This window comes from Lissotriton helveticus, chromosome 3_1, assembly GCF_964261635.1.
Source record: "Lissotriton helveticus chromosome 3_1, aLisHel1.1, whole genome shotgun sequence".
Lineage (NCBI taxonomy): Eukaryota > Metazoa > Chordata > Amphibia > Caudata > Salamandridae > Lissotriton > Lissotriton helveticus.
This window is the reverse complement of record NC_136061.1, coordinates 124728985-124744717: the sequence shown is the minus strand read 5'-3', so window position 1 is coordinate 124744717 and position 15733 is coordinate 124728985. Positions and strand designations below refer to the sequence as shown.

The 15733-nt window shown below is 46.6% G+C and overlaps 1 protein-coding gene across 1 annotated transcript in view; it reads left to right on the top strand.

Annotated features, from left to right (window-relative positions):
- Window positions 1–2155: 2155 nt before the first annotated feature.
- NLK (nemo like kinase) overlaps window positions 2156–15733 on the top strand; it is a 996575-nt gene continuing 982997 nt past the window's right edge. Inside the window, exon 1 of the mRNA XM_078679349.1 lies at window positions 2156–3732. Coding sequence (XP_078535475.1) covers window positions 3308–3732 — 425 coding nt within the window. The 5' untranslated portion in view covers window positions 2156–3307. The remainder of the gene's footprint in view (window positions 3733–15733) is intronic.

The following is a 15733-nucleotide window of genomic DNA, read 5'->3' as shown; positions in this document are numbered from 1 at the left end:
CACCTCCTGTTAGTACTACGCAGCGGAATTCCTGAGCACTGGTTGGAGGCGCAGCCCCCTTTCTCCACCTCTCTGCAAACATGACTCCTAGTTACAAAACCATAGAAATTCTCTGAAAAAAGCATAGGTTTCAGGGATGTTATAGTTAAAAATTAGCATTTTAAAAAACTTAGAAATTCACTGCAAAAACCACAGGTATCAGGGACGTTATAGTTAGAAATTAGCATTTAAAAAACCTTAGAAATTCATGGAAACAAACAAAGGTTACATGGACGGTAGTTAGGCTGACATTTCACTCGTACAAACCACAGAAATGCAGCCATTAAAGTTAGCTGAGCTAACTATAACTTGCGCGCCCGCAATGCACTGATAATGACCTCACATATTACATCACTCATGACATGGTCACTGACATCACTCATGACATCACTAATCATCATACACAGCAACTCTGACGCACATCCACTCTCTCACCCATACTGCCTCTCGTAGACCCACTCACTTACTAATACAGCCATTGACATATCCTCTCATACAGCCATACAGATGCTCACACACTGAGTGAATCACCCTTAGAACTACTCACACACCTACACATTCAACCATACAGTCAATAATACAGCGACTTACTGATATAAACAGTTACACACACTCACTTACTTACTCATACAAATAGTAACACATACTCACTCAGCTATACAGTCACCGACAGAAGCATGCATTCAACTATATAGCCACTCTAACATTCACTCACTCACTCACGCACACAGTCACTCATATACTCCGTCACTCACGTATACTGCCTTTCACATACTCAGTTACTCACCCCTACTGACGCATGCAGTCAATCACCTACACAGCCATACAGACACTCACTTATACAACTTCTCACACACACAACACTACCCCATACAGCCACTGACTTACCCACTCACTGATCCATACAGGCAGTCACACACCTCCTCACCCGTAAACACAAAACCCAGACAACCATAGACGCCATTCAATCACCCATATAGCCATTCAAGCACCCACTAACACATGTCCTGGTGGTACGCAAGTAGTGGCATACAAAGTGACGGTAGCCAGCTCTCTGCCAACCACTCATGCATGTACGCTATTTTGACTAACACGTTAAAAGTTCTGAAACATTTGTCTACTGGTGAGACCTTTTTCTGACACGTACGCCCAGTGCTCATCAAGGTGATTTTAAGTGAAACGGAAGCCCATCGGTTCCATTTATGACAGCTCCACAAGAAGACGTTTTATCTTATGTTATTTCCTGTGCACTTTGCACTGCGTGGTGCATTTTATGTTCACACATTAACAGTAATATATGTCCCAACTCCCACCGTTATCGTACTATTTACAGAAAGCAATCTTTCCCAGCCTACTCTTAAATTCCAGCTCTGCAACTAACGAGAAATGATTGCAAGTATTTTCTGTCCTTTTGCTGCCATTACACCTGGCACGGAACTGTCTACAACCTCTATTCTAATAGACAATTCTTCCCGCACTGTCTAAAAAGTTCTCTCCCACGTACAGCAGGTGGCGGAGACTGACAGTCGCCAGACGTGACAATGACAGGCATGGATATAGATGAGGGACTGAGTCCCAATCAATGTCTACACTGACAGTGATGACAACGGACAGAGAGCCCGCCTTCTCTGCCATTCAATTGGATGAGAGCAAAAGGTTATCCAGCAGTCATCCCACTTGCTTACTTCCGAGACCATTGGACTAGCGTCCTGCCCTTTGGCCCGTTTAGCCCAACTCCCATTCGTCCGTCTCTTCCTTCTTCATTGCTCCAGTCACAACAACCACTGTTTCTTGACTCCCGTCATCCTATTGGTACTTTTCAACTGCCAATACCACGGTGATCTCGATTCACCCCAAATGTGATTTCCTTATTGGTGGATGCTTCTTCGTTTCTCCGCCCTCCTTCAGCCACACAACAGTGTAGGCAGATAGAGGGAGGCACGTCCCTCCGTACTGGTCGCGATTGGTCGGGTCTTAGCTCCATCAATATTGGGACAGCCACATCTACCCGCCCTTCCTTCTTGATGGAAGGAAGCCCAGGCCAATCCGACTGCCGCTTAACCCTCCGCCTCCAATGAGATGCCGGGCTACAGGGTTGAGTTGCGCGTGCCGGCCGTTTGATCCTTGTATCCGGCTGGAGTGCGCGAGGGGGGTCTTATCTCGCGCAGGGACCGTTGATGACAGCAGCGGCGCTGGCTTAACCTGCTAGAAGACAACCCACCTGGAAGCTCTTTCGGACGCAGCATTTTTTATTTACATTTTGTTTCTTAATTATTGACAGCCGGCTACTCTCCAAGAAACAAAAAAACCTCCCTGGACCTCTGGAAGGACTGCACTCCCACCCCCAAGACCTATTTTTTTTTTAACCCTCTGTTTTTAATTGCCGTCTTATCGATAGTTATATAATCAGGTAGTCAACACATACATTAAGTGCCAAATATGATGATGATTTATTTGATAACATTTATTTGGAGTCTTAGGGGCTGCTATCTTGAACCGTCAACAACCTTTCCGAATCGCAAGCTTTTAACTGTGTAGTGGGAACTTACGTTTTTTAAAATAATTTGGGGCGAAAAAGAGAAGGGTTCTACAGGCTAGTAGTCGGGATCACGGATCTATTAATAACTAGCCTAAATATAAAAGCTTCCAAAAATTCGTATGAACACCCGTAGAATAAATAATACATTAAGACTAGGTTAAATAATATAGCATATTGGAAGTAGGTTTAATGAAGGTACTGTAGTATAGGTGTAGCGTATAATAATAAACATAAAAACTCCCTGTAATATTTATTAATATTGTGATGTGGAAATAGAATTGTACCATGGGACACATCTGTTACCAATCAGTAAAATAAATACAAGCGTCTTGAAGAATATTTGGAAAGTACTATACTTTATAAGTGGAATATATATTAAAACTATTGCGCTGAAAGAAAGGCGATTTGGAACTTGGGGATGGCAGGGGTAGATAGTTTTTTACTTGCTGGTGATTTCACAGGGGGGATATTATCATTTTCTGTCTAAAAGTGATGGGAAAAACTTAAAGTATGGAGTTTTAGCAGCTCTTCAGCTGCGCAAGGGGGGTGGGAGATGAGTGGGTGGTTTAATTTAAATGAGAATAATGCCATTTTTGAGCTGTGCCAGCTTCACCCATATGCTTTATGAAATGTGTGTATTTGGGTTTTTAAGTGCAGGTGTCTAGCATATTTTGTAGCTGAATGACAGAGTGACCCTGGGAGGGAAGGTGTTTTGTTTATTTCTGTTAAATGTCCCTTTGTGGCACAGTCGCCCATTTAAACATGATGGCAGCATACAATGGGGGGGCGTCTGGTCACCACCATCACCATCACCACCTTCCTCATCTTCCTCCCCCACACCTGCACCACCACCTTCCGCATCACCTGCACCCTGGCTCAGCAGCAGTGGTGCATCCAGTGCAGCACCACACATCAGCTGCAGCCGCAGCAGCTGCAGCTGCTGCTGCTGCTATGTTGAACCCAGGGCAGCAGCAGGTGTACTTTCCATCGCCGGCACCAGGTCAAGCCCCTGGACTATCTGCAGCAGCTCCAGCTCAGGTACAGGCAGCAGCCGCAGCAGTCAAAACACACCATCATCAGCACACACATCACTCCCAGCAACTGGACATTGAGCCGGACAGACCAATTGGTTATGGTGCTTTTGGTGTAGTCTGGTGAGTATTTGGATTCCAGTTATTACATTATTGCTTGTTTTCCTTGAAGTAGTTTCCATGTCACTAATAAGAGTTGCTTCTTGACTTCGATGTATGTGTCTTAAATGTGTATAGTTGACATATGCCCATGGGGATTGAGGAGTTGATGAATGTTTTAATTTTTAATTGATTCCACAAAATTATGGACCCTTCTGAAGAGGTAGCGCGTCAAATTTCATATCATCGGTAATGGTGTTGTTATGGCAAAATACGTTTTTCTCAATATGACTCAGTTGAGAGCAGTGATTACATCTAGCTGTAGATAGCATGGTCCTATGATCTGTTCCAACCTCTTGATGACTGCTTTGTTGGGTGTTGACCTGCAGTGAAGCTCATTGCCTAATGTGGCATGTTTCTGGTCAGATGTTTGGATATTTGATATCCCTTTGATGCTGTAAATGTGAGGTTTGATGTCAGTAAAAATGACTGATAACATTTTTTCTTTGAACCTTGCAATGGAGGTCAAAGCCATACTGAATTTCAAAAAGACTTGGAAGTATGCAGATGTGCATCATTAGACCCTCTTATACATTTAAACTCTTCAATTTATATTGTTTCTTAACATTATTATCAAGGTTTAAACTATTACTGATCTATCTTATATTTGCACCTTTAAAAAAAAAAACAGGAATTCTCCTGCTCTCGATAAGCTACAGTCCTCAGAATTTGCCAACTGGGAAACATATACTATTGACTTTCAGCAAAATCTCTTTGTGATATCTTTTTAATTGGGTATCTCTTTAGCTCCTATCATTGACATTTTTTTTAATTCTGGCATGTAATGGTTGCCTAATGTATGGATAAGCTGTAGGGAGAGTCACTTGCAGATTATGGGGATAGTAGGACCTAGAGTTAATGTGATCGCTGTAGACCTCTCATGATGCTATGATTACGTACGGTAATCCCCATTACTCTTAGTCCTACTCGTCCTCGACCCAGTCATCACTCATGAGGTATTCCACACGACAGGAAACAAAACAGGAAACGCTTTCTGACTCCACCCACCCTCCTGTCAGGTGCTATAATACACCTCACCACCAGAAGCAAATCCTGATGTACCAAGCACCAAAGGCCTGGAAAGGGAGGGCGGGCGGGTCGTATGACTGGGTCGAGGACGAGTAGGACTAAGAGTAATGGGGATTACCGTACGTAATCATAGCATTACCTCTACGTCCCTCGTCCTCGACCCAGTCATCACTCATGAGGCATACCAAAGCAACCCCACAAAGGCCTTTGGCACACCACAAATAGAAACAGAACAGACACCAAGGCGTGCAGCAAGACACAGTGTAATAACAAACAGAAATAAACTGAATCACACAGATGGGGGGATCCCCACAGCTTGCAACACACCAGAACCAAAATTAGGGCGGCCAGACAGAGCACAAGTCAAGCGAAAATGTCGCACAAAAGCGGACTCGGACGCCCAGGTACCCGCCCTACAGATCACCTCAAGGGGAACCCCACGGAAAGCAGCCCAGGAAGCAGACACACCCCTGGCAGAACTCGCCTGAACCCCAGACGGGCAAGGCAAACCAGAGCCCTGGTAAGCCAACAAGATCACAGCCCAGATCCAGCGACCCAAAGTAAGACGAGAGGCAGCCTTACCCCTACCAGCCAAACCAAAGGTCATAAAGAGGGAGTCAGAAGACCGAAACCCAGCAGAACGACCAACATAAACAGACAACGCCCTCCTCACATCCAAAGAATGTAGCAGGACATCAGAAGGAGAGGAAGGAGAAGGACAGAGAGAAGGAAGAATCAACTCCTGGGAGGAATGGAAAACGTGAACGAATCATAGGCATAAAACCGGGGTCCAAGGAAAGGACCACAGCGTCATCCAGAAACCACAAAAAAAGGGGGGAGAACAACGTAAAGCCGTAAGCTCACCCAACCTCCGAGCAGATGTAACAGCCACTAAAAAAGCAACCATGAAAGACAGGAATTACAACTCCACGGACTCCAAAGGCTCAAAGGGAGGGGACTGCAAGGCACCCAGAACCAAAGAGAGAACCCAAGGAGGAACCGGAGAGCGGACAGAAGGAGCAGAAAGAGAGAAATTCCCAAACAGACGGGAAGCGCGGCAGGATCCACGGAGGGGCCACCGCCAGACGCAACAGCAGAGGGAACCAGGAGCGGCGAGGCCAAAAAGGGAGAACAGCCACCACCCGAGCCCCCACCCGCTGAACCTACAGCAAGAAGCAGGGATCAGAGGAAAAGGGGGGAAAGGCATAGAGGAACCAAGGAGGCCAAAGGACAGACAAGGCATCCACTCCCCAAGCCCCCGACTCCGGAGACCTGGAGCAGAACAGGGGAAGCAGGGCATCGGTCCGGGAGGCAAACAGGTCCAGCACAGGAGTCCCGAACCTCCGACAGAGCAAGCGGAAAATCCGAGGGGCCAGACACAGGGAGAGGGAGGACGGGAACCTCCGACTCAAGGAAACCGCAACCACGGTGTCCACATCCCTAAATGCAGAGCAGAGAGGCCCACCAGATGACACCCGGCCCAACTCGCAACCGCACGGGCCACCAAGCTCAGGGAAAGGCAGCGGGAACTGCCCTGGTGGTAGACGTAGGCCACGGTCACAGCGTCGCCTGACCTCACCAACACGTTGCACCCCAGAAGACGATCCTTGAAAAGGCGGAGAGCCCTCTCCACCGCAGACAGCTCCCTCCAAATCGAAGAAAGGCGGGACTCCGAAGGAAGCCAGCGGGCCTGCACCGCCCAAGGGCCCAGAGACGCACCCCAACCGGAAGCGCTGGCATCCTGTCGTCAACACCAAGGGGGTTGAGGGCGGAACCACATGCCCTCCGACAGATGCGAAGAATCCAGCCACCACTGGAGAGCAGACACCAACTCCGGAAACACAGGCACAGGAAACGAGAAGTCCCGGACAGGAAAGGGCACCCACCTCTGAATATGCCACAACAGAGGCCGAAGATGAACCCGGGCCCAGGGAACCGTGAACACAGTGGCAGACATGTGGCCCCGAACCACCAGCCATTGCAGGAGAGGAGCAGAATCCCGGGAAAGCAACCTCCTCAGCAACAAATGAAGACGCAGAATCCTGGAATCTGGGAGAAAGACCGTGCCCCGCACAGATCCGAACACCGCCCCAATGAAGGTTCTCCGAGTAGCAGGGTCCAGGCGACTCTGCGGTAGAAGGACCAGGAAACCATGATCCCCGAGCGTACGCACGGTCAAGGAAAGGTGGCGAGACACGACCTCCGGAGACGGAGCCTGCAGCAGCCAATCGTCCAGGCATGGAAACACGGACACCCCCAGGAGATGGAGATGAGCCACCAAGGGAGCAGCCACCATGGTGAACACCCTGGGGGCGGACCGGAGACCGAAGGGAAGGACGCAGAACTGCCAGAGACGACCCTGCAGGCAGAAGCGCAGGAACTGCTGATCCACCAACGCCATCGGAACATGAAGGTAGGCATCCTGGAGATCCAGCGAGGTGAACACCCAACCCTCCCGGATCAGGGGAATCACCATCTGCAAAGTTTCCATCATGAATGGGATCTTCCGTACAAACAAGCACAGGGCCCGAAGATTGACGACAACACGGAAGCCCCCCCGTGAACTCCGGAACCACAAACACGATGGAATAAGTCCCCAACCCACGTTCCAGGGGGGGGGACCGGGACAATCGCCCTCTTGACGAACAGCAACTGAACACCCTCCAGCAACGCCAGACGGCGAGACGGGTCCGAAGGCAAAGGAGTCACCACCACACCCGAGGGAGGAGGAGGAGACAGGAATACCATCCGGTAACCCTGAGAAAGAACATCCAGCACCCACTGGTCGGAGGTCGCCAGCAGCCAAGCATGGAGGAACAGCCGCAGTCTCCCACCAACCGCGGGCTGACCACCAGCGAGAACGGGCACCGGACCGGCGTAGTCAGGAACGAGGAGCGCCAGACCCACCACCCGGATGGGGCTTCTCCTGGAAACGCCTAGGAAAGGTCCTACGAGCACCACGCCGGCCCCGAAACGAAGACTGCTGAAAACCTGGAAGGCTGGCGAAAGGACCGGGCTTTCGAGAAGGAGGACCCCTTAAGAGAAGGGGCAGGATGGAAGGACAACGAATGCTTCCTCTTCAAAAAGACTCTATGGAGCATGTCCTCCAGGGCGTCCCCAAAAAGAAGAGTACCAGAAAACGGCAACCTCAAAGCCACAGAACGCCGAGCAGCAACCGAATCCCAACCACGCAGCAGCAAATTCCGACGGGCAGCCACAGAGGAACCACAAGACAGAGCAGAAGCCCTGACCGAGTCAAAGGCAACGTCCGAAAGGAACTCCAACTGGCGTGCCATAGACTCCAGCAACTCTGGACAAGTGCCCCCCTCCTGCATAGTAGAAAACAAAGTCTTGAAGACAGCCAACAAAGACTGCGGAACACATGCACCATACACACCCTACCGAAGAGCCAGGTGAGAGCCAGCATAGGACTCCAGAAGAGCAGAGTCAATCTTCTTATCCACCCCAACCATCAGGATATTATCATCAGCCAAGGAAGGGCGACCCATCCAGAGAAGCAACAATAGAATCCACCTGCACCGAATCAGGCAGGGCAACATCCGAATCCTGCAACGGATAAAGCTCCGACATGAACCTGGGCAGAGAAATATGGTCCGGGTCCTTCCACTCCTTAAGGAGGACATCCATGACAAAGGGGTGGACGGGCATGGAAGAAGACACAGGCTTCCGAAACTGCGGCAGAACAGAGTCCTGGGAGGTGCTGGGCACAGAGACCTCTGGAAACCCATATTCTCCCCAACAAGACAAAGGAGAACAGGCATCAGGTCCATGGAAATGCACTTGCCTTGCAGCTCCGCTGCGCCGAAAGAGGACTCATCAGAGGAAGCAGAGGACGAAATATCCGAATACAGGGGAGCAGCAGCCTCAGAGCGACCCCCAGAACCCATACTGGAAGCCATGAGTTCAGACAGCGTCTCCAAAACTAGGCGCTGCAGAAGCTCAGAGTCACCCAAACTGCCACTCCGAGCAGCAGGGGCAGAATCACCACCATCAGAGGAGGAGGAAGAAGATCGAACAGGAGAGACATGCTTTCTCTTCCCGTGATGCTTCCCCATAGCAAAGCAGCAATTCACGAGTCACAGCAACCCAGTAGACAGAGCAGACGTGAGACACCCAGCGGAGCCACAAGCAGCCGAAGGAATCGAAGAACAGCAGAATCCCGCCAAATAAATACGAAGAAACACACACCCATCAGCTGAGCCACAGAGAGGAACAGTCGAGGAAGAAGGAGGGGGAAGGAGGGGCCGAGCAGCGGCCGACGAATGAAACAGCAAAGGAATCGATGACATCACCTCCATCCACCAATCAGGACGGAAGACAAGCAACCCGGAGCCTACCCGGGTGCTAGCACAGGCCAACGAGGGACAGAATCCAGGACCGGCCTCCCAGCCGACTTCCGCACTTCCCGGAGCCTCCAGCCCCCCCGCAGCCGAGGAACGGACATCCAGAAACGAGCTCCGAGGCAGAAACTGAGCTCCGAGGGAGAAACGGCCCGCCAAGTAACGGACATCCAGAAAGGGCACCGAGGCAGGAACGGCCCCCCCCCCCCGTCCCAGGGGGCGATCGTACCCAGCAGAAATAACACCGGCATAGAAATGGCCGGGGCGCGAGGAGCCGCGGCGCGCCTCACAGGCACACCCATCCAGCGGAGCCCCTCCTGCAACAGGCAAATCCGACGAAACACGAGCGAAGCCGGTGAAAGGTCCGAACACCGGACTCAGGGACAAAGGACCACAGCCGCATGCGAGAAGCCATAGCCACGCACCCAGCGACCAGCCAGCACAGTGAAAGGCAGAAATCCCCGGGGACCCGAGAGGCCCCGCAACCCAGGTCCCCAGCAATCCAGGAAAGCACAGGAAGCCCAGCAGCCCGGTTTCCACATCCCACGGAGGTCCACGAGCACCCCCAATGCCCAGCAAAGGAGGAAACCACAGGACAGGCGTAGCAGGTAAGAGCCCGGCACTCACCCAAGCGTCTCCCATCAGAATCCAACCGACAGGAAACAAAACAGGATTTGCTTCTGGTGGTGAGGTGTATTATAGCACCTGACAGGAGGGTGGGTGGAGTCAGAAAGCGTTTCCTGTTTTGTTTCCTGTCGTGTGGAATACCTCATGAGTGATGACTGGGTCGAGGACGAGGGACGTAGAGGTAATGCCCAAACTATAGCTAACTTGTAATCCCTTGTCTTGAACATCAAAATACTTGGTGCATATTTGAGGGGAGTGGTGGTGGTGGTGGTGTGTGTGTGCGTGTGTGTGTCAATATCAAACACATCCATTAGTAAGTTAAGAGCGATATCTTTTGTAAAACAGAAACTAAGGAATTGTGATCAAGTGTTAAAAAGATACAAATGTTAAAGACTATTGAAAAAAAAAACGGAAGGGAAATTAGATTGACGGTCAATGGAAAGTGCTCAAAATATGTCTGATGTTCCTTCTTGGATTCAAACTCTTCAAGTGATTAGACTTATACGAACCTGGATTCGTATTGTAGAGGATGCTTTAGCCCAAAGAAAATTTCTATCTTCACACTCCGTTGTATGTTGAGGGCAAAAAGCCCTGCTTGGGGACTGGTTGTCTAGTGGGTAAATATGTGAGCTCTAAGACTTGAGTAGCTACCCTACACCTCTTCCCGATCAGTTGTAACTGTTGGTTCAGTGAGTATTTCCACGTTCAAACTTGGTCACGTTTTTTGGGGCATGAAAAGAAAACTGTACCCTGCAGTGATCCATGAGGTCATCTTGACTTGGAGAACATCTCAGTGAACACAGTTTACTGAAAAGCTGACAATAGGATGACGCAATTTAGCACGTCAACAAGGTCTTGACTTGGCCTAATAGGTTCTCTTTTTTCAACTAGGGTGGTTGGTATTAACCTGTGCGGTTAATACCAATATTTCCTGTCGACCTAGTCAGAAAACTGGTCCCCATTAAGGGCAAGTGGCCTTAACACAAACTGAAAAAAGCTAGCATACAATTGCTAAGGTACTTACTCTAGCATGTTAAAAGTTTCCACACTTTTACTGCTCTTTAATCTTATTTTTGTGCTTTGTTCATGGCAGTATCACCTCCCAGCACGCTTCGTAAACAATGTCTGAGGAGTGCCTCATGTCAAGGAGTGCTCTCCGTCTTAATTACCAATAACCAATTCCACTCAGTGTACTTCAGTAATTGCAGCATCTTCTGCTGACATTGTTCCTGGATGCTCAGCAGAACAATGGAAGCTGTCTGAAGTAGACCTCTTCTTGAAAGATCGGTAACAGCAGGTCTGTCCAATAACACTTATAAAGGCAGAGTGCTCAGATCATCTGCCCTCCTGCTGGAAAGTTGTGTGTTCCCTCTCAAGTGTTGTGTTTCTTTTACAAGGAGTTATATACAAAAACATTAACATAATCTGCCTCTTCAAAGGAATCGTGAATCTAAAATCATGTTAAAAGCTTTGACCGGATAGGAGGATGAGGCATGGTTAACAGGTGTTCAGTCCATCAGTGTGAAAATGACCTCATTTAACTTGACTTAGGCAGGTTACTTTTACGGTATTATTTTGATAATTGCTGTCATTATTCAAGTTATAAATGCATTCATATTGTTATAAGGCATGGTTCCCGAAGCATTATGGGGACAGGCCAGTGCAGCTTTCTGAGGTCCACAATATTTATGTTTAATTTTCACTATAAAAATTGCTCAACACTGCTGTAATCAGCCAGGTGTCAAAATGGAACGATGCCCAACAGTTCCCCTGTTTTTATAGTTGGACAAATATAAATATTGTATTATTCCTTTTCCGGTGACTCGTAGGCCCCTGTAAGATCCATACCAGATCTCCGATAGTAGAAATAGTAGTAGTGAAACAAAGGCGCTCCATTTTAGCAGCATGCACATGACTGATCCTGTTCAGCATGCCTCAGTAGAACTAAAATTCCAGAAGGCCAAAATGCAAAAGAAAAACCTATCGGCAGTCTCAGAATTTCCAACATTAACTTATATTGATGAAACTTGCAATAAACCAAATGCATCGTTTTAATGTTTCATGTCTTTATGAACACTAACTAACAAGCATGTCTGATGTGCAATCTCATTAACCTCTCTTTGAGAGTATTGCTCTCTCTGCTTATCTGTTAGGTGAATAGATGCTAGAATTAACACACATTGGCAAAGCTCTGATGTACTAATGCATGCACAAATGCTGTTTGTTTGTGTTACCGTATTAACCCCTCCCATGCTCATGACGAGCTCAGCTCGTCATGAGCCACGGTTCTCGTGTGCTCATGAGCTGAGCTCGCCATGACCTTTAGAACGCTTGCACGCTGGGCAAATTCCCCTGCTGTGCGAGCGTTCTAAAGAAACGGGTGTGGTCATGACTAGCTCAGCTCGTAATGAGCACACGAGCACTGTGCTGCATGACGAGCTGAGCACGTCATGAGCACAGGGGCTCTGTGAGCTCCCCACCTCCCCCCAGCACAGCGGGGGAAGGTGCCCAGAAGGGAAGTGGTTAAAGCCATAACGCAATGCTGTGGCTATATTATGCTGTGTTCTCTTTGTGTTGTGACAGTCGCTAACATACAGGGCTGGCCTTTAGCATGGGCGAGCTCGGCCCAGGCCGCCAATTTTCTGACTGGCGCACGGAGCTGTGTGTATTACGGTTAAGCCAACAGCAGCATGCTTCACATCTTAATCCAGCCTTGTCCCTGCTTGTTCGTTGCTGTCTGATGTGCCAGTTTAAAGTAGTTTAAGTCCTTCATTAGCCCTAATCCAAACAAGCCTACTGAGCATCTCCGCTTCACATTTTGATAGTGAAACAATGCAATCATTTGGATGGAGTGGGTCCATCAGGCTTCTTGGCCTAGGTTGCACTGTACTTGCTAGTCTTAGGATCGTTTTATCCCTGGTGTCAGTAGTGCAGGATCAGGAAGAGGACGGGAGTGCAGCCAAAGGAAAGGTTTACCGCTCTCATTCAGTGACTGGCCATGTCTCAGCAGGCTGCCATCCCCTAACGTTATCAGCCCACCTCATTCTCTGCGCCACCGTCTATATTTAGAAAGTGCACATACTCACCTGGGCCCATATATCTATCTATATATTAAAACAAGTAAACCTACAGTCAATCAATTTAGATTTTACCATTCAGGATCTATACCATTTGTGTTACCAATCCAAGTCATCAATACCTATAGTCCTAAAGGATCAAGGGAGTTAGCAAGAAAATAGGTAGTAAATAACATTTAGTATTTCATAAAATAACCACAAACTCGAGAAAAAAGTTTGTTCTTTTATCTAAGTAAATCTTTAAAAGTTTTGAAAACCATGAAATCAATAATTTCTTGTTCTATTTAGAGTGATGTAGATTAAAACATACATATGCAAATAATTTGGAAAGAAATATCATTAAGCATTCTCACGAAGGGTGGGTAGAGAAAAGTAAACAGTATAATGACAACCCCACACTTTATAGTTACCTAGATGGGTGTGGTGACCAACCCTGGCCACGGGTTGATGACAAAGAACAAGAATCCCAAAGTGTAGGTGCCAGCGAGAAAGAACAGTGCAAATCAGAATCAGGACAGGTTACGGACCAAATTGGATCAGGACAAGACCACCACAGGCTAAGACCAGCACCACAGCTAAAGTTCAAACGCCAGCGTTGTAAACCTCTCTGCAGCTAACAGTCGAACCCCGATTGGGTGATCAAACTCCTTCCCAGAACCCTGATTGGGTTATCGAATCTTCTGACAGAGTGCTTCGCCAGCAACTCTGCTCTCGATCACCTATTGAGTGCGTTCGGTCAGTGACAGGTCAGCTATTCGGATAAGTCGGACAATCTAACTAGCTAAGCCTACCCTAGTTATACTATTTTCCAGGTCACTGTACCACCCCCAAATGTTGCAAATGTGTGAATCCCACAATTTTATTGGACAAAGGACAAGGAGTAATCATCACACCATATTAATATGAGGTAACTTGTCAATCATGTATTCAAATGTTCCCTCCCATAACTTTGTCTTCCCATGTACTTTTATTCCGCCTGGTAGTGAAATGTAACAATAAGACATTTAAACAAATTATTCAATTTCAGCTTCCTCTGGCATGGTGAGGAGTTCACTCTTCTCATAGTTCTTGCCATCCATGTCAGATTGGCATGGGTTCAATGCCACAGCTTCAGCAGCTTGGGGTTTCTTTCACACAGGCGCAGTCTCTCCAAAGATGGAGTTAAGAGGTACATTTAGGCCCAAATACGATACATGCAAGAATAGAAAAGAAACAGTTTTAGAGACACAGAATAAAATGAATGCACTGTATACCACTTCTTTCTACTCTATTCCCATTATTTTATTTAAACTATTGCATTAAAAGTTTAGGCAAAACAAACAGCTTAGCCAAGCAGCTATGCAAACTTCTTGCTTGTTAGGACACAGGCCAGCCATCTTAGTTCTAGTGCGCAGAAGCAAAGGTTTCCCACCAAGCATGTCACGTAAGTGTGACAGACGCATGCGCAGTAGAAAATCCCGCGTAGAAGCAGGCATTTTAATGCAGGCGGATTATAGTTAGTAAAAGCACATTGTCGAGCTTCCCCATGGTACCTAATATGTCGTGTAATTCAATATTAATATGACAAAAGATGTTAGTTAGTACATTAATATTATTTTCGAGAGGGTTGAATACAAGCAAGTCACTTTACGTGTGCAACCTTGCTCCATCACATGCATCCCCTTTCTGTGTGGATTGGGGTTTGCTTTCGAAACGGGAAACCTGCATCTCTCGTACCTCTTCAAGACAATCTTTTTACCTAATTTATTCCATCAGTCACCATACTTTCTATGACATAATTGATAACATCATCGTGACATCTTACAACACTGTGCAGTAACTTCATTTTTTTTTTTTTAGTTTGAAATGGTAACTGACTTTTTCATCTATGACGTCACTTTAACCTTTTTTATTTTCAGTGAAAATAAAGTGTGTGTATGTATAAGCTGGTAACTTATTACATCCTAGAATGAAATACTATTAAACCCAATGGTTTAATCTGGATGAAGAGTTGTTTACATTCCTGTACTGAACAAATGTTTAATGACATCTCATAATGTATATTTATCAGGAGGAGCAACATAAGGAAGAGTAGAAGAATTAATTTCTTTGAGAACAACCGCAGGACTACGAGAGAGAAAATGAGCTCTAGCACTTTAAAAATAAGAAAATATATAGAACCCTTTAGAAGATGGCAGCTTTTTTCAACAATTCATTTAAAAGGAGAAGAGGTATTAAGCCCTGTTAGTAATGTGATTTTTAAGAACAGCCATGCATTAAAAAAAAACAGTATTGCATTTTAGAAAGCACATTTGGAGCACTGCACTAGCACTTTAAAAGAATTGAGCACTAGCACTTTAAAAATGAATTATAAAAAAAGAATTCTTGAATTGTAGTGCCATAGTTGATAAAGAATTGTGGTAATATAATCGAATGTGTGTATGTACCTATATGTTCTAAGACGGCCTTCATGTTTGCACTATATGGTCATAGCATTTACAACTGTGGGAATTGATTGTCCCATCTTTGTGTTTATGCCAATGTTTTTTTTTTGTGTGTGTGTGCATTTAACCAGAATTTTGTATGCGACTCTACATCGTGAACAAGGCCTTGAGGTAATAGCTGAAACATGTTGATGTTTTACTAATTAAATAAAGAAGCCAGACTGTAAACCTACGGAGTGCCGATCTCGCTTCATTTGGATATTGGAGGCTTTTTTTTTATACAAAATATATATATATATATATATATATATATATATATATATATATATATATATATATATATATATATATATATAAAACTGAAGATCTGTACACATGTTTGTAGAATCATCAATGAAGGGGAGGGCGTTCAGATGAAGGTTTAGTGTCACACTGTACAGAAATGTGA